The sequence below is a fragment of the Chelonoidis abingdonii genome, chromosome 7, assembly GCF_003597395.2.
Source record: "Chelonoidis abingdonii isolate Lonesome George chromosome 7, CheloAbing_2.0, whole genome shotgun sequence".
Taxonomy (NCBI): Eukaryota; Metazoa; Chordata; order Testudines; family Testudinidae; genus Chelonoidis; species Chelonoidis abingdonii.
In genome coordinates, this window is record NC_133775.1 from 73602563 (window position 1) to 73627441 (window position 24879).

The 24879-nt window shown below is 48.7% G+C and overlaps 1 protein-coding gene across 1 annotated transcript; it reads left to right on the top strand.

Annotated features, from left to right (window-relative positions):
- On the top strand, positions 1 to 24749 carry LOC116837403 (histidine--tRNA ligase, cytoplasmic). The gene is made up of 13 exons (XM_032801755.2): positions 1 to 164; positions 463 to 552; positions 6441 to 6560; positions 6934 to 7029; positions 8083 to 8208; positions 8478 to 8585; positions 14002 to 14100; positions 19032 to 19125; positions 19470 to 19597; positions 19679 to 19921; positions 21768 to 21884; positions 23125 to 23271; positions 24203 to 24749. The coding sequence occupies exons 1-13, from the start codon at positions 72 to 74 to the stop codon at positions 24260 to 24262; spliced, it is 1521 nt and encodes a 506-aa protein (XP_032657646.1). The 5' UTR covers positions 1 to 71; the 3' UTR covers positions 24263 to 24749.
- Positions 24750 to 24879: the final 130 nt, after the last annotated feature.

A 24879-nucleotide genomic window follows, 5' to 3' on the forward strand; every position in this document is an offset into this window, starting at 1 on the left:
AGTGCAGGTAGGTTCCGGGGTGGGTGGGAGACGGGAGTGCGGCGGCCGGGCTGACGGGCGGTGCGGTGACCATGGCTGACGACATCGCGGAGCTGGATGAGGCGCTGCGGCGCCAGGCGGACACGGTGCGGCGGCTGAAGCAGGAGAAGGCCAGTCCGGAAGAGGTGAGCCCGGCCCGGCTCGGCGCCTCCCTGGCCGGGCTGTAGCGCCCCCTCCCGCCCCTAAGCGCCTCTCCGGGGGGTTGGCTTGGGGCTCGGGCCTGCCGGGACCGGGGAAGCAGGATGCCCGGAGCGGGGCCGGGGAAGCAGGATGTCCGAGCCGGGCCGGGGTGGATGCCCGGAGCGTGCCCGGGGAAGGGGAAAGGGCCGGGGAGGTGGGCGTGGAAGCGGAGTGTCCGGGGCGGGGAAGCCCAGCTGCCTCCCCTGGGTTGTGCTGTTCATCTGCCACCCTGTCTGTACCCAGGTGGCTGAGCAGGTGGCGAAGTTGCTGGAGCTGAAGGCGCAGCTGGGCACAGATGAGGGGAAACACAAGTTTGTCCTCAAGACCCCAAAGGTAAGTTCCCCTGCCCTAGATCCTGAGACTGTGACAGGCAGCCCCTCTTCACTTCTCCTCTCCCTCTGGTTGTGAACAGCCTGCCTTGGTCCCCACAGTGCATAGCTCAGATGCACCTGCCTGGAGGAATGAGCTGCAGCATAGCCTGGCCCAGGGCCAGTATGTTACCAGGGTGCAGGGCTTGAAGGTAGGGGCATCTGAACCTCAAAGGCTCCAGCCACAGTTGTCTGACAAAGACTCCGTGTGCACTTACAAAGGTACCAAGTGGCATGGAAACCTGAGACTCAGGCATGTAAACAGCCATGCCTGGAGCAGTGAGAATGGGAGGCCCAGGAAAGCATGCTTTCACTCCACTTTCTATAGCCACTGCAAGCTCTGCCAATGGAGTCCCTGTCCATCTGAGAAACCTACAGTTAAATAAATTCATCTTGAACCCCCTACCCAACCCCCACCTATTTATACCCTCCTCACTCCACTGAAGATGCACATAAACACAGCTAGAGGAAGAAGTTAGCTTTGCAAGTTCTTAAAAGGTTCTACAAGTAGTGGCATCACTGGGAGTGTTGGTATAGACAGGGCTCTGGCTCACTGCTAGCAGTGTAAGAACCATGTTGTTTGACCATTTTGTGAATATGACACAGTGGTAAAATCACTTACAATCTCTGGCACTTGATGTCTGGTGGAACTGTACTGAGGATGATGGCACTGGAACTTTAGGAGAAATTTCAATGTAGACAAGGTCTTGTGTATCTTCCTTCCTTTTACCTTATCTGCGGGTCATCTTCCATAAGAGCTTTGTGTGCATGATCTTTGTGGCCCCCAGGCCTTCACATGCTTCTCTTCAGAATATATGTCTTTTAAAAGGACTATATACCTAAACAGTATTATGTAAATAGATTAAGAACATATAAGAACATGAGAATGGCCATACTGGGTCAGACCAAAGGTCGATCTAGCCCAGTGTCGTGTCTTCCAACAGTGGCCAATGCCAAGTGCCCCAGAGGGAATGAACAGAACAGGTAAATCATCAAGTGATCCATTCACTGTTGCACATTCCCAGCTTCTGGCAAAACAGAGGCTAGGGACACCATCCCTGCCCATCCTGGCTAATAGCCATTGATGGACAAATCCTCCATTAATTTACCTAGCTCTTTTTTGAACCCTGTTATAGTCTTGGCCTTCAAAATGAATGAAGGGCCAAAAGATCATAAACTCAGTGCATTAAAAAACAATTGTTCTACCATCAGCCACAAGCTTATCTTCCTTATTCCATCACCCTGCTCTGTTTTTGTCTCCCATTCTCTTTTTCTCTAGTAGGATTCAAAAAAAGTGTGGCCATTCTCATGGGTAATGAGAATATCCACATGTTGCATCCAAAAACAACAACAAAAATACCCCCAAAATAACGTAGATTTAAATCCTCAAGCTTCGGGACATAAGCCAACCACAAACTGACTAGAATTAGGAAGAATGTCCTCCGTGGACAAGTTATTCCATAACATAGTTGTCCATTTTGGGGTTTCTTGCACCTTTTAAAGCACCCATTACTGAACTGATCTGGGAGAGTACTTCCTGTAATCCTCTGTGAGCTGTTTGGGGCAAAGTCCTGCTCTTTTGTTTATGTAGTGCCAAATACACTGGCACAATCCAAATAATTGTTCTCCCAGGCAGAAGATCTTCAGGGGTCAGTTTCTCTCTTGATCTAGATTGTATGGTGGCTTGTTCTCGTGGGCTGTCCCAAGTCAAAGCAGCTAGACTTCACTGAACAGCCTTGTAACTGCACTGGGAGGGGCAATTTCAAAGATGCCCTTAGTGTTCTCAGCTAAGTCTGTGAAACACCTAGCCACCAGCAACTCCCATCTGCAGACAGAACACAAAACTAAAAGCTTGTCTGCACACAGAACTTGCATCAGTTTAGAAACCCATAATTAGTTTAAACAATGCAGCTTTGTGTGTATCCCAGCCCTACCTTTCCAGAAATCCCTCACTGTCTTGCCTACTATGACCACACTTTACTATGCATTAAAGAGAAACTATCTCCACTGCTGATAGATAAATAATGTAACTCCGTGCCTTTGAGATAGATGAATGTCTTAGACTTCAGGGCTTCCTCCTGACAGTTAACAAAGTGCAGGGGTTATCCTGGTGTTCATAAACCCCAGAAGAGCAGGTGTAACTGACAGCAGACTGAGTGAGCACACATGCACTGCCAGGGACACCCCATATGGCAGATAATGCTGCCACCTTGCCCTGTGTGAAGCCTGTATAGTTTCCCTAAGTCAGTGGTTCTCAATCTTTTTGGGCTCAGGACCCATTTATAAATGTTTATTGCCTGTCACAACGCAGTAAATAGTCTGGGGGTGCAGGCTCTGGGATGATTTTGGTTGGATCCCAGGAGGGTTGGGTCCTGCCCAGCACTCTCCCCACAGTAACAGTTCCTGCAGCTCCTGTGCTGTGGGGCTAGCTGGACGTGGCTCTCTGCTCTGGGTGTTGCAAATTCCAGGGTTGCAGCACTGTTCAGGTTTGGCCGTGCTCCCTGATTGGACCAAATTTGGGTGAGTGGAGTTGTGATCTAGTTCACGGGATTGCTGTGCCACTCACTCAAATTTGGCCTACTCAGACTCCAGTTATTGTGACAGCTGGGCCAAACCTGAGTGGCGCTGGGACCCAAGAGACTGCATTGCCTGGGGCAGGGAGTCAAATCCAGCCAGCCCCGTGGGACAGGAGCCACAGGAGCTGCCACGTGACCCTTTGAAACACTCTGGCAACTCAGTTTTGAGTCCCGACCCACGGATTGAAAAACCGTAGCCCAAGCTGCCTGTCTCTATTGACTTGCTCCTTTTTGACCAGAGATCATGCTGGCTGCTCAGCAGAGGAGCTGATAACTGAAGGCATCTGTCTCAAAGGGCACTTGTGGCCATCCAAGCTCCATCAGCGGTTGCCTGGGCCATGGTGCCCATCTAGCTGGGAACTGATCTGGGGTCTTCCGAAAAATGAAGGGAACCCAAAGGCCAGCCCAGAGTGTCTGTGAGAGGACTGTGACTAACCTGTGATCTTTGGGGCATAGTGGTGATAAGTAACCCTGGTGACCAGTTTGCATCAGTTTCGTCTTCAAGGCTATTCACCAGGAGAAGAGCTAGAAAACTTTTCTTTAAAATATTGCTATCCCAGGGCAATCACAGCTGTGAGCCTCAAACCTCATGCCCCCTGCAAAAGCCAGCTCCTTCCTCAAGTAATGAGTACAGGCAAGGATGTTATGTAGCATTTTCCCTGGAGCAGCCAGACCATTTACAGTGGTTGCCACATCTGGTGAAGGAACCAGGAAGCTAACAGCTCTGGTTCCCAGCCTTGTAGCTGATGATAGATATCTGCTTGATGATGGATCTTGCTGCTGGGGCAGTAACCAACAGTTCTTAAAGTACAGTTCCTAGAATAGGGACTATCATTTTCTTTGTCTTGTGGGGCCCTGAGCATGCTGAGGCTGGCCAAATAGGACATAGGTCAATCAGTTTTAATCTGCTGTAGATGTTTTCCTCTGTAGAATTTTACAGAAACTCAGGAATTCTGTCTGTTTCAGGTTCCTTTAATATGTCCCCAATTTCAAAGGTAATAAGGTAGCTTCCATTAGCACTCAATTCAAGTAAATGAGGGAAGTTAGCATTGCTTAGGGCAAGGGTTCTCAAACTTCATTGCACCCCGCGTCCCCCTTCTGACAACAAAAATTATTACGCGACCCCAGGAGCGGGGACCAAATCCTGAGGCCAGGTGGCCAGGCCAAAGCCTGAGCCCTACTATCCTGGGCTGGGGAGCCAAAGTCAAAGCCCAAGAGCTCTAGCCCAGGCAGGGAGCCTGTAACCTGAACCCTGCCACCCAGGCCTGAAGTCCTTGGGCTTTGGCTTCGGTCCCAGGCAGTCAGGCTTGGGCTTCAGCCCCAGGCCCCAACAAGTCTGAGCCAGCCCTGGCGACCCCATTAAAATGGGGTCGCAATCCACTTTGGGGTCCCAACCCACAGTTTGAGAACTGCCGGCTTAGAGCTATAGTTTGCTCAAATAGCAGTGATAAATGTGGTGTAAATGGCTGAATAGATCTGTAGGCTCAAAGGCTGTGCCACTGTACACATGGCACAATCTTCAGGCAGTCTCCTGCTGTTACAGTAGCAGTGGCCTTGGCAGCAGCTGGAGCACTAGTGCAGAGTGTCTTTATCACTGTAAAAGCTGGCAGCTAGCCTACACTAGCTCTACTGCGCATCCTAGCCTCAGGGGTGCCACGCTGGTGCTAGACCAATGGCAGGATAATTGCAAAAAAATGCTGGTGTGGCTAGGGCTAGAGACATCACAAGCGGTCACAAGAAACTTTTAATTAAAAAAAATGGAAATGTCTGTTTCTAGAGATTTTTGGTGTCAGATGAGATGCAATGTCTGGGATGGCTAGCAGCAGGGTATGCCACCTGCATACGTGTCTGCCTTCTTCTAGAAGGGGCCCATCCTTATGGCCATGGGAGTTCAATCTTGGGCCTTGTCATGTTTTGGCCTCTGCTGAGAATAGCAGCAAGGGGGTAATTAATGCCATTTGTGATAGTAGTGTGTGTGATGTGGACTTCTGTCCACTAGGCACTAGACAGAGACTCCTCAACTCATTCCGCAAAGACCATTAAGCAACTTATGGATAATAAAGAATGTGGGCTGCATTTGAATGCATGACTAGTAGGTGAAAGGTTGGATAACCTGATCCCTTGATCCATCTTGCTCCTGTGCTCCAAATTTTAGCTAAAATAAAAAAGTAACTAGTAAGACCACAAAAGTGGAAGAAAGTTTCTAATTATTTAAAATTTGAGACAATTCCCAGCTTCTCAAGATCTGAAAAAATGTTGGCTGCTGCCTCCCACTTTCTCTGCCTGAATGACATCGCAATGCAGTAAACATAACATTAAAAGCTGGTCTTCCTTTTCTGGCCCACAGAATCATACATTATTTAATATTGTGTACCCCCCTTTCTCTCCCTGACACCCCATATGACTATCAGTAGAAGTGGCAAAGCCGGTAACTGCCATGTGAGAATAAGGTCTGAATTTATTAATAGTCAGCCATAGTGGGTTTTGGCTGTCTGGAGGGGATGATCAGAATGATTCAGTGATTCTGGCAAAGAAGAAATGGAATGAGAAATCTCATCCTCTTCCCATAGCAAAGGTGCACTCAGGAGACAAGTATCAGACGCTCTGGTCTTGCTGAAATGTCCAATTTCTCTGTCCAAAGGAATTCTTAAATTAAAACACCTATAAGCCTGATGCTTTACTCCTAAATTTCGAAAGCTCCTCTGTTGTCTCAGCCTTATCCTCTAGTTGGGTTATTTTACCAGACACTGACTCAGAAGAATCTTCCTTTCTTTGGTGCCTCTCTAAACTGTGAGCTCTTCAAGGCAGGGACCTTGCCTTTATACGTGTCTATAAAGGGCCAAGCATGCTATTGGTTCTGTAGAAGTAATGGAATCCACACTGAATTCTCCACCTTCTGGCTCCCATTAGCTGTGTGCTACCCAGCAGCTGTATAAGTAGCCAGGTCCCTTCTGGGCAGCATCTTATGGCTTTCATCTGCATTTTGAGAGATCCTCGGACCATCTCTTTCTTCTCTGGGCTGGAGCTTTTGCTTTGGGTTAATTCCCTTTCACTAGGTGTATTGATGCTGTTCCCTGTTGTGTATCCCTGTCTTTCTGGCTTTGTAAGTATTTTAGACACATGACACACCTAGTCCACCACTTCCTTCCTTTGTGCATGGAAGAAGCAAAATGTACCCATCCATGTTAATGTTCATCCGGGCAGAATCATTCTACTAGCTCAGGCCATGGTTCTCTGCTCTTCTTCTCACCCACTTCCCTTTGATTTGGGGTCTCAGGGCACCCGGGACTACAGCCCCAAGCAGATGGCCATCCGGGAGAAAGTCTTTGACATCATTATCGGCACCTTCAAGCGCCATGGAGCTGAGGTCATCGACACCCCTGTGTTTGAGCTGAAGGTGAGTGCAGGAACTGTGAGGTGACATCTGGGAGGGGGTGGCTGTGCTGGTTAAGGCACTGACCCGTGAATTGGACATGATCCCCAGGCCTGTAGCTGTTTGCCTCTTGAAATCTTTGGGTGCATTTTAAAGTATGGTAGCTGCGTTAGTCATAACTTGAAGGGCAGTTGCCCTGACTAAAGCCTCAGTGTGAACAGCTCCCATTAAAAGTGAGAGCCTTCTGTAGTAAAGCTGTGGTTTAAAGGTTGCACCCTTGGCTTATCACGTGGACATGGGGCATCTCCTTGCTTCCTCATTGACCCTCTTGTTGCAGCTTTGTGCTCCTAGGCTTTGTCCCTTCTCACCTGAGATGTCATCTCTCTGTTTCATCTAGGAAACTCTGACGGGAAAGTATGGGGAGGACTCGAAGCTCATCTATGACCTGAAAGACCAGGGGGGAGAGCTGCTGTCTCTTCGCTATGACCTGACTGTATCCTGCCACAGTTCCTGCTCTTGGCATTCCGATTTCATCCTACTCAGTACATTCACTGATGGGCAGTATCATGTGGAGGCCTCAAGAGGGAGATGGGGAGGTCCTCAGTGATGGGGCAGTCATGCAACAGGGCCCAATGGGAAGAGCACAGGTCTGGGAATAGAGACCTGGGTTCTGTTCTCGACTATGCCAGACTCTCCGTGACACACTGTACTCAGCTGTTTTAACTGTCATTCTTCCCTTCATGTAACACAAGAACCAGGGATCACCCAATGAAATTATTAGGCAGCAGGTTTAAAACAAACATAAGGCAGTATGTCTTTACGCAGCGCTCAGTCAGTCTGTAGAACTCATTCCCATGGGATGTTGTTAAGGCCAAACTATGCTTGGGTTCAAAAAGGAATTAGATAAGTTCATAAAGGACAGGTCCATCAGTACCTGTTAGCCAAGATGGTCAGGGACACAATCCCATGCTCTGAGTGTCCTTAAACCTCTGACTACCAGAAACTGGGACTGGATGATGGGGGATGGATCACTTGATAAATTGCCCTGTTCTGTTTATTCCCTCTGACACATCTGCTGCTGGCCATTGTCAGAAGACAGGAGGCTGGGTTAGATGGAACCATTGGTCTGACCCAGTATGGCCGTTCTACTGGGGATTAATGAAGCTGTGATGCCTTCATGAAGCAAAATGTCTGATAGTAGTAATTGCTGCAGGGCGGTCTCCTTTTCTTCCCTTTGGCTTCAGTGATTGAGGCGGTGAGCATGAGTGCCTCTTAGCTGTTACTCCTGGAGAAGGATGTGTACCCTACTGAGCCTGGATAACAGGGGAGGGGTTAACCAGACCAGACTTCTGCCTGCACAGTGATAACTGGGCTCGTTAGACACACAGTAGAATTGAGGCATAACACCCTTTGCTACTATATGCAGAGAAGTTGGGTGATCCTGTCCATACCAAACCCCCTCGGAAGGGCTGGGTGGCTCTTGTCCTGGACCTTCCGAGCCACAGGAGAGTCGTCTTATGTTTCTCCCTTAACTCTTTGTGCTCAGGTGCCCTTTGCTCGTTATTTGGCAATGAACAAAATCACCAACATTAAGCGCTACCACATTGCCAAAGTTTACAGACGGGATAATCCAGCCATGACGAGGGGCCGCTACAGGGAGTTCTACCAGTGTGTGAGTACCGGCAGCCTGAGTGCTCTCCATGCCGCGAGCTGTGTATCTGGGCCCAGGATTCCCCAGGAACTCAGTCAAGATGGACCTATATGTGTGACTATAGTGCTGGCTCAAAGCACAAGGAAGTGGCCAGGGAGGAAGAGAACCCCCATTTGTGTCTAGGGTCTGAGTGCCACATGGGGAGCTGGATATCTGGGGACCCTGGTTGCTACTGGGCTGCCCCAGTTGTTACACTGCCCAGATTTTCACTGCCTGTGCTTGTGCCCCAGGATTTTGACATCGCCGGACAATTTGACCCCATGATTCCTGATGCTGAGTGTCTGAAGATTGTACATGAGATCCTGAGCGGGCTGCAGATTGGAGACTTCGTCATTAAGGTAAAACCAGAGCCAGGTGCCAGTCCTGGTTTCTCTACACGATGATGTAAAGTGAAGAACATTCTCCTTGTTTTCAGCTTGTTCCTGGTCTCAGCCGGAGACACCTTCACTCTCTATAATGCACAGTGCAGATTGATCCAGAACCCCTAGTGTCCATGGCATCTCCTCTCTATGCACTTGTCATAAACAGATGGTTACGGGTTAATGCCTCTTTTACCTGTAAAGGGTTAAAAAGTTCACCTAGCCTAGCTAACACCTGACCAGAGAAACCAATGGGGGAACAAAATGTTTCAAATGGAAGGAGGGAAGTTTTTCCTTTGTTTAGAGTTTCAGTTTCAGCCGGAGTGAAAAAGATCAAGGAACCAGCCTCTTATCAGAGTAGTAAGTCTTAGAAAGGGATAAATAGGTTTATGTTTATTTTCTTTGTAACTTGTCTTGGTACCATTAGGGAATTATCAAAATTGGGTTTTTGGGTATTTTTTTGTGTAACTAAATTTGTGCCCAGGGGAACCTCCTCTGTGTTTGGAATCTGTTGTCTGTGAGAGTAGCTGGTGTGCTAATCTCTCCCAGAGGATTTTCTTTTACCTTTCTTTTCTTTAATTAAAAGGCTTTTCTTAATACCTGATTGATTTTTTTCCCTTGTTTTTAGATCCAAGGGGATTGGATCTGGATCCACCAGGAGCTGGTGGGAGAAAGGAGGGGGGATGGTTAATTTCTCCTTGTTTTAAGATCCAAGGGGTTTGGATCTGTCTTCACCAGGGAATTGGTGAAGGAGTCTCTCAAGGCTACCCAGGGAGGGGAAGGTTTTGGGGGGAAAGGGACCAGATACTGAAAATTCTGGGTGGTGGCAGTGATACCAGATCTAAGCCAGTAACTAAGCTTAGAAGTGTCCATGCAGGTGCCCACATCTGTACCCTAAAGTTCAGAGTGGGGAAGGAACCTTGACAGCACTGTTTATGCTAGAGAAACTACCAGGTTGACACTGGCTGTCACCCAGCAACCACCATCTCAAGCTGCTCTTCAGAAGGGAATTCTGGGGCGGATAGGGTCACCCAACTTCTCTGCCTGTTGTAGTAAAGGGCGTTATGCCTCATTTGTGTTACATGTCTAATGTGCTTTGCTCCAGGAGGTGTAGAACTTGTCATGTTTTGGTGGGTGGAGTCAGACAGCAGCTCTCAAACCCGGCTCAGGCAGCAGGGCAACTGCTATGTTGGGCACCCAGTGCTAAAAAAATGGAATCCGGTAGTATTCGTCTCCTTCCCCAGGGCTTCTCATTCTCATGGTGAGGTCCTGCATGTTGCACCTTGAGTCTGCAAGCTCCACACCTCACCCTTGTACTGATGACCTTCATCCCTGCTCCCTTTTGAGAATCCATCACCTCCTCCAGGGAATCTGTCCCTGGGCTGAGCCCCTGCTGCGCAACAAGAGACCAACCCCCGGCCCACGTGTTGTAGCACACAGCACATACTGCTGTGCAGACACAGCCTCTCTTATAGTCTACCTTGAACAAATGGGGGCAATGGGACCTGAGGAATTTAGAGGTAGGTAGGGTGTTAGAAAGGGACCAGGTGCCCCAAGACAGCAATGGGAGTAATGTTGTCGGGAGAACCTTGGAGGCAGCTAAGGCCCCCTGTGAGTTCGTAGACCTAGCGAGACACTGCTGGGCTCTGTGGATCGGTTGGAGGGGTGGAAGCCAGCCCCGGCTGCAGACTTTTTGCTGGGGTTTCCTAGTGGGATATCTGGTTATGATAGGGGCTATCTGTGTTGTTGGATCATGCCAGGGGGAGCTGCCAGGGACTGCCAGACTGGATCTGACCCAAAGTCCATCTAATCCAGTATCTTCTCTGACAGTGGCAGCAGCTGGTGCTTCTGAGGAAGGGGCAAGAATCCCCCTGATGGACAATTATGGAATAACCTACCCACAGGGAAAGCTGCTTGCCCTGACCTTCATCAGTCAGTGATTGGTTTATGCCCTGACATAGGAGGATTTAGAATGCTCCAAAAATTTGTTCCCTCCCTTGTGTAACTGCAGGTGTGCCTATTTTCCGTATAAACATCTGATTGCTTTTTTAATCCTGCTAAATGGTTGGCCTAGTTACATCTTGTAGTGGTGAGTTCCACAGCTTAATTATGCATTGTGCAATTTAAAAACCCCTTGAGTTCTTGGTGTAATTGGATGTCCCGCTGTTGTGTATTCTGAGAGAAAGTGACTAGAAGTGCCCAGTTTGCCTCCGCTCTATCCTTCATTAAAGATTAGTTCTCTGTCATGTACTCTTATATACAAAGCTGGTGCCTTGCTAGTTAAAGTTAAGAACAGCTTTCTGTTTAAATGATGATTCTGTCAGAGGTGGGCAAACTGCGGCCCACAGGCCACATCCACCCCGTGGGACCCTCCTGCTCAGCCTTTAAGCTCCCAGCTGGGGAGGCTAGCCCCCAGCCCCTCCTCTTCTGTCCCCTCTCCCCTGCAGCCTCAGCTCGCCGTGCTGCCTGCACTCTGGGCAGCGTGGCTGTGAGAGCCGCCCGCCTGCCCTGGTGCTCTAGACTGTGTGGCGGCGTGGCTGGTTCCGGCTAGGCTGCACGGCTGCCAGTCCTGGTGCTCTTGAGTGGCATGGTAAGGGGGTGTGGAGCAAGGGGGTTGGATAAGAGGTAGGGAGTTCCGGGAGGTAGTCAGGGGACAGGGAGCAGGGGGCAGATGGATGGGGCGGAGGTCGGAGGGACAGTCAGGGGATGAGGAACAGGGAGGGTTGGATAGGCGTGGGAGTCCTGGGGGCCTGTCAGGGGGCAAGGATGTGGATGGGGGACAGGGAGCAGGAGGGGTTGGATGGGTCGGGAGTTCTGAGGGGGGCAGTCAAGGGGGGGAAGTGGGAGGAGGTGGATAGGGGGCAGGGGCCAGGCTGTTTGGGGAGGCACAGCCTTCTCTACCCGGCCCTCCATGCAGTTTCAGAACCCTGATGTGGCCCTTGGGCCAAGAAGTTTGGCCAACCCTCCTCTGTGTGCTCTAAAGTCTACATAGTTACTTGGATATGCCTTGATTTTTGATGTGCTTCATGGGGTAGAGTTATTGGTCCAAATTTGGGGTCATTTGATCAAGGGGTTCTGGAGATACAGCCCCTCCTGGCCAGCCTCTTCACCACTCCCAAAAAAAACAAAAAAACAGCTTTTCTCAAAATTGAGAGATTTTTAACAGCATTTTTTGTGCACAGATCTGTGGCTCAAACCTGGGCTCTGATCCTGTCACAGAGGTCCCTAATGCTGGACATCTGACCCAGCATGGAACCCACTGTCCCTTTGGGGGAGTGAAATTGAGAACAACATTTGTGAGAGAGCTTAGCTTTTCAGTTAGACATATGCCTAACTGTTCCTAAGCCTCACAAAGTATATGGCAGGGGCTCACAGGAATGACAGCCACCAAGTGGTCTAGTGGTTAGAATAATGGACTTGGACTCAATAAACCAGGGTTCTGTTTTTGATGCTGCCACAGGCTGCTCAGTGACGTTGCCCAAGTCCCAGCATTGCTCTGTTCCTCAGTGTCCCCATAGGGATAATGCTGTTTCCTTTCTTGGTAAAGTGCTTTGAGATCTGATGGAGAGCGTCTCAACTGCAAATCTATATGATAATTACAGCTGCCCTGTAATGAACACTAATTCTTACCAACAACATTTCTTTCTGTTTAAAAAAAAAAAAAAAAGGCAACAGGAAATTCACTGACAAGAAATTTGGTTAAAGCAGAGTTAAGGTTGCTGAGTGACAGCTCGTGCTTAGCAAAATTCAAACTTGTGAAAACCATGAAATAGAGCGTTATGGTACCCGCCCACACAACCATATCTCTGCCTTCTTGGAGCAGAGTGCCCATGTGCCATAACACATACTTGCCCTCTGCCTCTGCATTGTACTGAAAAGAAGCTGCCTACATTTGCCCCACACAGCTCCACAGAAAAAACACTACAGCTGCTAAATTTTACACCCGCCTTCATTTTTAGGCACACAATGCCATCTAATACTACCGCTTTCTACTGTACTTTCCCTTACTCTTCATTAAACCCACAGACAAGGTTCATCTTACTTCCACCTAACTGCTAGGCTGACAATCCCTGGGGCAAGAAGACTCCTGCACCCTGCTCCGCCTCATTTCAGTGTCACATTGCATGAGTATCTCCCAAGATAGACATGCACCTCTTTCCTTTGATCACATGTGCAGGTCAGGGAGAGGGGCTCTCACATACCCTTAGAGGGGCACCCCCTCAGCCCCCAATAGCTTCATATCTCAATCATGGCTCTTCCAATCTGCTTCAGCTAATCCCTCCACCATTCAATGCAGTGAAATCTAAGGCAGTGAAAGCAGTTGGAGTGCATGCAGCTAATTCCAAGGGGCTGTTACCAGCTGCAGGGGGGCAGAATGAAGGAGGTCTGGGTATTTACCTTATCTCTGTATTTCCTGATTCTTTTCAAAAGTCTAAATTTTGCCGGAGTCAGCATTTTGCAAGGCCACAATCTTAACTCTGTGTTAATGAAACTTTTTGTCAGTGAATTAATCTCTGTTGTAGACTCATTTCAATTGTTTGAGTCTCTTTCCATCTGGAAGACTTTCCTGGCTTTGAATCTCTGCTCTCCCTTCTTTCTGCACCCACACTCTTTGTGCTTTTTCTCCATTGAGAGAAGGTGACCAGAACTGTCATTAGTATTCCAGGTGAAGGCAGGCCATTGGGGCATTTAATGGATTGAATATTTCCAGTATTTCTGTCCCGTTCCTTTTGCATCTGTTTTCATTATTGGCCACTGCTGCTCAGTTTTCATTAGTGCTCAGGTTTTTTTCCCCATGAGTGGTGGTAGTTAGTTTGAAACCCAGCAGTGTCTGAGTAATTCAGATGATTTTCTCTGCTGTGCATTACCTTGCATTGGAATTCTTTGAGCTTTGTCTGCCGTTGTGCTCCCCACTCACCTATCTTGGCTCCTCAGACTGGGCTAACTGTAATAATTGTCACTTTGCCACCTTGCTGCTGCTTGATGTGTTCAAAAGACACTGTTCCTCATACAGAAACTTGGGACACCTGCTGTTAACCTTTGCCATGCTGAAAACTGAACATTTCCTTCTCCTCTGTTCCATGATGGGACTTTAATTCTCATTCGTGCCTCTCCTTCCTGAATAGTCTCCTGTGAGGCCCTTTGTCAGAGGCTTTTGAAAGTCCAGTTAAATTGTCATCCAGTTTTCACTTGTCCACCGTTTCATAGCAGGAGCAGCTAAGCCCCTGGGACTTCTGGGAGCTGAGGGTGGTAAGGGTAGCTGGCTAGGTGGGGTCAGGGTGGTAGCCAGCCCCTCTTCTTTACCCCCAAAGTCTCAGAGGAGTGAAGCTGAAGATTCTGTTGTAATTGGGATATGTCCATTGGGTTCCTATTGAGTGACTCTGCGTCTTTCCAGGTCAACGACCGGCGTATCCTCGATGGGATGTTTGCAGTTTGTGGGGTACCAGATAGCAAGTTCCGAACGATTTGCTCCACTGTGGACAAACTAGACAAGGTAAGGGCTGACGTTTCCTGTTACTGCTGCTTTGTGGGTTTCACAGCCCTCCCAGTCAACACAGACTGCTCAGACAGACTAAGGGCAATGGAAACTGGTGAGAGAATGCTAGTAAATGTTGAATTATTTCTTTTCTTCCTCCATGTGTTGGACATTGGGGGTTAAGCACCTAGATAGGGTGTTTCGTGGAGACCTAGTTAGACTATTTCCTTTAACATCCCCAGTGGGTCCTGAGCAAACAGATTTACAGTGCAAGTCACCCTAAATCCATGGGATTCTGCAAGTCTCTTAATTCACCATGACAAGATTTAAAAGATGAGCTGCTGGTTATTAACCTGTGTGCCTGGAGCAGGGATCCCACCACCCCACTCCTTGTTGCCATCTGGAATCGATGCTGCATCAGAACGTTCAAAAGCTTTTTTCTAATTCAGTGTTTTTGGGGCCATCAACATCCATTGTTGTGCTGGGGACCTCGTTACAGTCCAGCTGTTCTCCAGATCTGTAGTATAGTCTAGATGGAACCTTGCTAAAGCCTTGGTATCTGGCATAGTGGCAGACTGCTGCAGGAGGAGTATAGAAGCCAGGATCCTGCAAGCCAGCCATAGTTCAGGTGACTGAGGACTGAGTTCCATCAGGTGAATTTGCAAATGACTAGGATGTAGAGGCATTGTCCTGTCAATGGCTCTGTAAATATCACCCTGTGAGCAAGTGCTCTACCGCTCAACAATGCTCCAGCTAGCATCAAAGCAGGAGACACACCGTCTGTGGAGGCTGGGCATTGCTGGCTGTAGTGCCTGTGAGAGGCTGGGGTCATATGCGGACTTGTCCCTTCAAAGCATCCCTTGCCCTAGCAACATGTGTGTCCTGTGAAGAAGGAAGGAGCTGCACTGTGGGTGCTTAGGGAGGTGGGGTAGTGGTGAAACCATCTCAAGAGAGACCAGCCTGAAGAAGCTGGGAGTGCTGGGATTGGAACCCACAGTGTGTGGGATCTGCACCTTTCTTGTGGTGGACAGACTTATGCCAACCAGGCTGCCTAGTGTGGATGAGCTGTAATGGTGCAATTCTCTATTGTAGCCGAAGTTAAAGATAACAGACTAGCACACTGCACTGGTCAATAGCTTTGATTCCAGGAGGAACAATAGCAGCAATTCTCACCTCCACTTTGGTTCAAGAAGATGAATGAGGTCAAAAGGTGGGTTGGCCTTCAGCTACCCTCTCTAGACAGTTTTCTTTGCCGCTGAGCCTTGACTGTAATTCCCAGGCAGACGTTACGAAGCTGGAGTTAAGACTGTAAATGACTTTGCTCCTCTGTGCTAACTGAAGGGGGAAACTTTAAAAGAATGTTATAAAGAGCTGGAGCCAGAAACTAGACCACTGGAAAATCTGTAAACAGAGTTAAAGCCCAGGTAAAGAGCCAGGGTAAGGCAACCTAGGGCCCTAGGGACACCATGACAGAGGAGGGACCCTGTGACCTCCTTGTGCCGTGGTTCCACACACACGTGGAGCCCTGGTGGTGGGGAGCCCTCTCCCCTCCCAGAGAGGCACAGACATTAGCATAGGGTCCCCTTCTTCCCTCTCCTCCCATGGAGCAGCAAGAGGGGCCGCAATGACAGCAGGGAGCTTCCACAGTACTTAACCTGGTAGCTGACATGTAGTTGCTTGGGAGGGTGGATTGCGCCCACTGTAATCTTCTCCTCCTGCCATACACACAGTCCTGTGCTGGGATGGCATTGACCACCCCTTACGCCATGCATTGGGTCTTGACGTTAATACTCAGTTGAGATGCATAGGACAGTTCCCCCTTTAAGAGCTACTGTTTCAGACTCTCTGCAGACTCAGGCAGATATAGCTACACCAGTTACACTTTGAGTTTTCCTTTGGAAATACAGTAGAACCACAGAGTTATGAACACCTCGGGATGGAGGTTGTTTGTAACCCCCAACTGTTCGTAACTCTGAACAGGACATTATGGTTGTTCTTTCAAAGTTCACAGCTGAGCATTGACTTAATACAGGGTTGAAACTTTACTATGAAGAAGAAAAATGCTGCTTCCCCTTTATTGTTTTGAGTAGTTTACGTTTAACACAGCACTGTACTGTATTTGCTTCTTTTTGGGAGAGGGGGTGTCTCTGCTGCTTCCTGATTGTGTACGTCTGGTTCCAAATGAAGTGTGTGGTTGACTAGTCAGTTCATAACTCTGAGGTTCTACTGTGTGAGGGCTATGAACTTTTTTACGAAAGCTGAGATTCTGATGTGCTCACCCGACTGCAGGAGCGGGGAACCCTTGTGCCGGGGCCTATAGCGTCTGTGCCTTAATCTGGCTCTGCCTCTACTCACAGTGCTGAGAGCCATCCTTGGAGCTGAGATGTCTGCTGTACTTCAATTATCTTCCTTTGTTTGAAAGTATTAACAGTTGAGAGACTTATACACAGGGCCCACCCTGCAAGCGCACAGCAAGCACTACCCTTGGCATCACTGGGAGTTGTGCATCCCTATGTAGGCTAGCAAAGGGTGTCAGTAGGACACTTAGAAACTTGCTGGAACATTTACTAATTCAGAGGAATTTGAGGGAGAAAAATTTACACAGCCGCTTTAGTGAAATCTCTTGGGACACATAGAAAAAGGCAGAGTGGTTAGTAAACTAACTATATTGAGTAGTTGTAAATAAAACAAAGCCTGCAGCAGCAGCCCTCCTTCCCCCATTTCTCTAGACCAGTGGTTTTCAAACATTTTAGGCTGCATACCCCTTTCCAAATAATGTAGCCTACCACGTACCCCCATCTGAGGGTTATAATATATCTATGACTAGATTGCCGAGTCTTCCTAATAAAATGCATTGTCTGCCATTACAGGATTTTTCTCACATATCCCCTGATGAGAGCTCCTGTACGCCAAGGGGTGCACGTACCCCAGTTTGAAAACCACTGCTCTAGAATGTACTTCTAAAACTTGCATTCTTCTTCCTGTGGAGGCCTCCTTTAATGATTCAAACAACATTCAATAAAGGCTACTAGCTGGATGCTTAGGTTTGAATGCTCAGCATTGAAAGAATTAATGCTAGTATGTTATGGTTCATCATTAACTCCAAAATGCCAGATGTAGTTTGACTCTCTCTGAGCGTGTGGTGCTGCACCTGTGCTGCTGTAGTGTAGATGCTTCCTACCTCGATGGAAGGGATTTTTCCATGGCTGTAGTTAATCTCTCTCTCAGAGGTGGTAGCTAGGTTGTCAGAAAAATTCTTCCATCAACTTAGTTACATCTACACCACGGTTTAGGTCAACCTAACTATATTGCTGAGGTCACACAATTTTTCACAGCCTTGACCAGTGTAGCTAGGACAATCTCATATTTAAGTGGAAACAAGGCCTGAGCTATTTCAGGCTGCTGGCTGCATACTCAGGCCTTGTCTACTCTAGGGGGAAAAGGTGTGGCTTCTACAATGAGATCATAACACTGTAAACACTAGTGTAGAAAGGGCAAGGTAGTTTTATCTTGGTATAGCTGGTCATTTTGCCCTGTCTATACGGGGGTTTTTACAGTGTGTTAGTGGTCTCCTTGTAAAAATGACACCTTTTTCCTTAGTGTAGACGTGACCTGGAAGCCTGTATCTGCACTGGCAAACATGAGACCTGCAATTTGTAACCAGTGCAGCGGCAGAAGCTGTAGAGCAGACAGGTCCTGGGTGGGCTCAGATGTTTTTACTGCTGTGACCCAGGCCTTAGAGCAAAACAAAAGCTTTGTTTGCTATGTCACCCCTGAGTTCTGTGATAGCTTTGCTCCATGTTCTTGCTTGATGAATTCCATTAGAGCTGCTGTCCCAGGGGTGGATTTACAAGATGATTTTAAGGCAGGGTAAGGCCTTGGCTACACTGGCGCTTTACAGCGCTGCAACTTTCTCACTCGGGTATGAAAAAACACCCCCCTGAACGCAGCAAGTTACAGCGCTGTAAAGCACCAGTGTAAACAGTGCCCCAGCGCAGGGAGCGCGGCTCCCAGCGCTGTAAGCTAATTCCCTCAGGGAGGTGGAGTACCTGCAGCGCTGGGAGAGCTCTCTCCCAGCGCTGGTGCTGCGACCACACTTGTACTTCAAAGCACTGCTGCGGGAGCACTCCCGCGGCAGCACTTTGGATTTCTAGTGTAGCCAAGTCCTAAGGGGTATTGTTATCAGAGTAACAATGCCCTGAGGAGATGCATAGGTAAGTGGGTAGTGTGTGTTGGGTATGCTCATTGGATATGCTGTGTAGTGTAGCACTCCCAAGAAATATAGTAGTTAGGAGGGGAGTGAATGGCCTGGTCTAGTGAGCTACTAAAATACATAATTTAGTTATTCCATAGACAATTGAGTCACCAACAAAAGTAGTCAATCTGTCAGTCTTCATCGTTGCCTCTTTCTTTGTAGTGATGGGATCCCAAGACCAGGAGCCCAGGTACCCCGGCTAATCACAGCTCTGAAGCTGACTCTAGCTGTGACTTTGGAAAAGCCATTTAACCACTATGTGCCTCGGTTTCCCCTCTGTTAAAAGAGGGAAGATAAATACTTATCAGCCTTGGTGCTGTGGGGTAGGATTGTCTGCAAAGTGTTCCCTGTTGTCTCCTCTGCAGTACCTTTTCCCCCTCTTATTTTCTCTCAGACTTTTCTAGCTGTGTTCTCACTTTCTCTTCTTATAACCAGTTTTACTGTATCTTCTTTTATACCTTGCCCCACATTGTTCTATTTCACCTGAGAGAAATTGACTAGATCCTGGAATTCTGAGGCATCAAGCTTCTTTAGAGTCTGATTTCCCAATTCTTCTTTGCTGCTCTATTTATATGAAGCAGAACAGTGGCAGACAGGGAGAGATTGTGATGAGCGCTCCACTGAGAACAACTTCCAGGAGCAGTGGGTTCAGCCTGGGGAGCTGTGATTAACATTCTCATCCCCCCCTCCCCAGGCAACATGGGAGGATGTGAAGAGCGAGATGGTTGGAGAGAAGGGGCTCTCGCCAGAGGCTGCGGATCGCATCGGGGAATACGTTCAACTGCATGGTGAGTTATATGGAGCTGTGAGACTTGGTTCCCTGTCCACCCTCACCCAGGTCAGATGAGAGTCCATGTGGGTCACTTCACCTTCCCAGCAGCTATTCCACCTTCCTTGGTCTCTGCAAGGGGGGGATGTGTGTGTGCGCGTGTCAGGGTTCCCCAGACGTTTAGCTGACTTGCAGCCTGGGTGTCCCAGGTAGGATGCTTGGTCGGTATCCCCTCGAAGGGAAATAGAGATGCATGAAGCTGGAGAAGTGACCAGGTGGCTGTAAGCCAGGCTGAGTGGAGTGAGTCCATGGGACCTTGGCCCTCCCTGCCTTTTATATTTTAGTTGTGTGTCATTTCTGCAGGTGGGCTGGGTCTGATTGAGCAGCTGCTCCAGGACCCTAAGTTGTCCCAGAACAAGCTGGCCCGAGACGGGCTGGGAGACATGAAGCTGCTGTTTGAGTACCTGACCCTGTTTGGCATCGCAGATAAGGTGAGTGGTGGAGGGACACTGACCAGGCCTGACTGGGTCATTTGTTGTGCCTGGTAATGGGATTCCCCTCCTGTCCCACAGATCTCCTTTGACCTGAGCCTGGCGCGGGGTCTGGATTATTACACTGGGGTGATCTACGAGGCCATCCTGCTTCAGCCTCAGAACGCCCACAAGGAGGAGCTGGGCAGCGTGGGCAGCGTGGCTGGAGGCGGCCGCTATGATGGGCTGGTGGGGATGTTCGACCCCAAGGGACGGAAGGTGCCCTGTGTGGGAGTCAGCATCGGAATCGAGCGGATCTTCTCTATTCTGGAGCAGAAAGTGGAGGTGAGTGCCACCTGGCGGCAGCTACTCCTTTGATCCTGGGGAGGACAGACTGGCACCTGCCCTTCCTCCCTGCTGACACAGGGCTGATCAAAAGCTGCAGGGCAGGGGAGCATGCAGGCTCACAGCCTGTGTTGGTCAGCCACTTAGTTGCCTAAGTCAGATTGCTGTCGCTTTACATGATCGATCTGTTCTAGGCAGGTAAATATTAGATCAGCACAGTAGTGACTCGGCAGTCTCTGAAGCTCCATCTGGCAACAAAAGACCTGGGTTCAGATGCTGCTTTAACACCTAGAAAGATGGAGAAAACAGTCCCCTGCCCCAAAGAGCTTACTGACCAAAAGATAAAGTGGTACAGCATAGGGTTGTCAGAGTGACAGCTACCACATGGAGTGTTCATGGGTTTTAATACACTGAGCGGGGAGGCAGGAACTCACGTTCTAACTGGGGAAAGCCATGTCTGTCATTGCAGAATTGTGAAGGTGCCTCACCCAATCACTGTAGCTCTACCTCTGACCTCTGCTCTTGTTGCTTCCTCTGCTCCCCAGCCCCTTCTTGCTGGGCTGGAGGGGCGTCTGCTCCTGGGAACTTTTCTGCCAAGTCTTTTGTCAGGAGCTAAGCCAGTAGCCTACTAGCTATTTTAACTTATCTCCACAGCCACGGCAGGATTGGCACTATCCCAGAGGCTGGATTGGACCCTTTTCCTCAGGGCTTCATTTATTGTTCAAACACACTACTTACAAACTAACACAAACCAAGGCTCTTCGTCCTGAGGTCCCTTGCCACAATAGCCAACCTGCTTCTTGTAGCTTCCCTCCTCCTCTGAGCTCTTTCAGTCTGTATGGGAAGCACCTGACCCTTCCCAGCTGGAGCTGATCATTCCCTTTCCCAAGTCCAAATACCTGTTCTTAAAGGGGCTCTGCCTCATAACAGGGCTGCCTGGCCCGTAAAGGGGCAGACCACCCAGTCTAAAGCAACCTGACTGTAAATCCCTTCCCTGCTCAATTGCTTATGTTTCAGTTTCTTGTGATTTCATGACCCTAGCAATCTCATCAGCCACAGAGTCCCCCTGCAAATACAGACCAGACAAGATCTGATTTTCTCATGTTAAGAAAACAAATCTATTTAGGCCACCACCTCCTCTCCAGCTTGAGGCACAAGCCCAATGCTTCTCCTTAACAGGTGAGCTTTACAGGGGGGCTCTCAGGCAAAGCAGAGCCAGGAAAATGCCACTTTGAGTAACTGGCAGAAGGGGAGGAAGAGTATAAAGATGGTGAAGCTCCTGGCCTCCAGTGGGGCAGAAGGGGGAAGAGAGTGTGTTCATTTGAGCTTGGCATTGCTTACTTAGTGGTACCTGGCTCAGTCTGGGTCCCACCTTTCCTGCTGCTGCTGCTATGGAGCTGGTGATGTTTTTTTGTAAGGCTAGGTCAGTGAGAGTACATCTGTTACACTGGGAACTGGGAAGGCCTCTGGAGGGAAGCTTCCATTGAATTGCTCATCTCCAGCGGAAACTGCAACCCCGGGGCACTGGAGTGGGGAAAGCTAGAAACTGCATTTTAAATCAAATTGGATCCCCAAGGATGTAGAATGTAAAACCGTGGGGATTTGGCTTGTTGGGGTTCCCAGGGGCTCTTCCACTGCGTTGCTGCTGCTGGCTTGTCCTTCCACTGTCTTAAGCTACTGGCTTCCCAGTCCCCATTGAATCCATGCGTGCAAAGTGCTCTGTGTGAAGTGATGGTGGTTCCTGATAGAAAGGGTCTGGGTGGGTGAGGAGTGTCTCAGCTCATGAGCAGCAGGGTGTTTCTGTATGTCATCAACAACTCTCACCACAGTCTGTCGTTGCATCCAGGCTTCAGAAGAAAAGATCCGGACTACAGAGACACAGGTTCTTGTAGCGGCTGCACAGAAGAAACTCCTTGAAGAGAGACTGAAGCTCATCTCTGAGCTGTGGGATTCTGGGATCAAGGTATGGCTGGGCAGAGTCTGAATGAGAGAGAGGAAAGAAACTGGTTGGCTCCAGCCCTTCCATTCCCGGTGCTGGGCATGAACTAGAGCGGGGGTCGGCAACCTTTCAGAAGTGCTGTGCCGAGTTTTCATTCATTCACTCTGATTTAAGGTTTCCCGTGCCAGTAATACATTTTCACATTTTTAGAAGGTCTCTTTCTATATGTCTATAATATATAACTAAACTATTGTTGTATGTAAAGTAAATAAGGTTTTTAAAATGTTTAAGAAGCTTCATTTAAAATTAAATTAAAATGCAGAGCCCCCTGGATCGGTGGTCAGGACCTGGGCAGTGTGAGTGCCACTGAAAATCAGCTCGCATGCCGCCTTTGGCACGAGTGCCATAGGTTGCCTATCTCTGGACTAGAGCCATCCTCCTGTTCTTGTTACCCTAACCCCATAAGTGGGGAGGAGGGAGACACTCTGGGGAGACATGCCACGTGAGCAGAAAGTCCTGCCTATTTGAATGTAACCTTGCTGCCTATTCTCTTCTGTCCAACCTCACCATTCCTATAATTAGACACTCTGCCGTACATGAGGCAGGACCAGAGCTGCCAGTCGCTGGGAAGGGGGGTTGGCTTCCCTTTAAGGAAAGCTGTACATGCTACATCCTGACAGCAGCAGCACATGGTTTCCAGACTTTCTGCTTTCCCTGGGTTGTGCAGCACTAGAAATCCTTTACACAAGCTCTCACTTGGCTCCAGTTTGGTTTCCAAGTTGGGAATATTGCTAACCTCTTCTACAGGGCAAAGGGCACTCTCTAGCATGGCATGCATCGGTTGCCCTTCTGATGCCAGCAGAGCTAAGAAAAAGAGCTCTGTGCCACATGCCATGCCCCTGATGCCTTGTCTAGCTGGGGAATATTGCATTTTTTGCTCTCTAGCCTCAGCTGCTAGACCCACCATTGGAACTGGTAGGAGAGGCTCCCTATGCTTCAGCAAAGCAGTGCAGAGGAAAAGAGCTCCACCTGTGCCCATGACACACTTTGCTAATGCTGGGTAAGCTGTTTCAGTTTTGGAAGCATTCTGATTAGGTTGCTCTTCAGAAGGGGGAGCCCTGCCCCCTGCCTGGTGATTGAGAGATCTGGTCCTGCTGCCTCAAATGCAAACTAGATGGGGAAATCCAAGAACAGGAATGGCAAATGGGTGCCTGGAGAAACCAGCAGGTATCAAATGTATTGCTGTACTGTGGGTCCCCTCCAGGCAGAGATGCTGTATAAGAAGAACCCCAAGCTGCTGAACCAGCTGCAGTATTGTGAAGACAATGGAATCCCTCTTGTTGCCATCATAGGAGAGCAGGAGCTGAAGGATGGAGTTGTCAAACTACGAGTCGTAGCTACCAGGGAAGAGGTGAGGATGCCTTTGCATATAAGGGATGGGCTGAAGATAGACATTAACAGGCTTTGTCTTGCCAAAGATTAAATGGACCAAAGCCGCCCCAGTATGTGGGAATGGATGTAGGAAGAGAGACTGAGGTGTCAGTAATCTCTCAGCCACATGAATGATTGTTGGGTACCATTGCTGAATTTCTCCTTTATACCCCAATAGTGGATATAATGCAGCTGTATTAGTATGGGGACCTTCCCATATACTGCACCTCAGGAAGCCTTAGAGTTAATAGCAGCAAAAGATATCAAAGGAGCTAGTCACATTCATCTGACTTGAAGAGTCAGTGAGATACAGGAAGGCTGTTTGATGTGGCAGGTACTGCAGAGGAGAAGGTTCACCCATCGACAATGGCTAAACTGAGTGGGGGGACAGAGGGAAGACAAAAGCTAGATGAGGACAGGGAGGGGAGTGGAAATAAGGTCTGTGAATTGGTGACAATACTTAGCACATATAGGCTGGAGCAAGTCTACAGAGGGATGGTTCAGAAACAAGGGCAACTTTGAACTGACTCCTACAGGCATGGAGAGCCTGTGAAGGTGTTGGATATGGTGGTTCTTCTTTGCATAAGAAGGTTGATAGCAGCATTCTCTGTGTGCTGGGCAACCGGTTCTTAAGGATGCCATAGAGAAAGGAGTTATTAAAAACTGTTTAGAGACGAATCAAGCTGGAGAGCCACTTACCTAGGAGTTGTTTTGCAGAGAAGTATGTGTGTGTATTAGAAACATTACTTTGGCTTGATCTGTGGGAGGACAACTAGGTGCTCTTTTGTCAGACAGGGCAGTGCATGCGATTTGGGGTATTCTTGGATGGACTGGAGAAGAATGGTTCCAGGAGCAGGCTGGATTATAGAAGAGGAGTGGCTCTATGTATTCATTTTTTAATTGTTTTTCAGGTTGATGTTCGCAGGGAAAACCTCATTGAGGAAATCAAGAGGCGAACGTGCCATCCCTAGCCTTCCAGCCAGCAACACCTGCTAGTTTATTGGATTTCAGCTGATACGGGGGAAGGGGAAGATTTGTAGAGATTTCCTCTCTAAATGCCAGAGTTCTTGCTCGTGACATGTCAGTGGGGGCACAGGGGTCTTTGAAGCCGTATTTATTATTTTATCATGAATTTCTTTTTCCCAGAGGTATCAGAGATGCTGCTTTGCCTTTTAAAGAACACTGTGCTCCTGGGCGTAGCCAGTGAGAGAGCTGGAGAGGATGTTTCCCGAGACACTAGAGAATGCCAGCTGTGTGTCTGTAATCATTACTGTTACTGGGCAGAGCTGTGCTGCCCTGGGCCATTAGTAGACACTGAGGCTCTTGGTCACAGCTTCATGTTCCTTTCTGTTTGAATAAACGTTCTGCACAGTGTCACTTCTCTGCCTGGAGGGAAATGACCTCGTCTCAAAGTGTAAAACATTCGAAGCAAGCTTAATAAACCTTCTGACAGTCCCACACCTGCCTCTTGTATGACTGTCTTCTGGGATTGCCAGGATGTCAGGGCCTCTGTTACTCTTCCCCCACACTCCTCCAGGACAAGGGCCGGGTGTTAAATGTCACTGCTGCTGCTGTTGTGTTCCTTGAG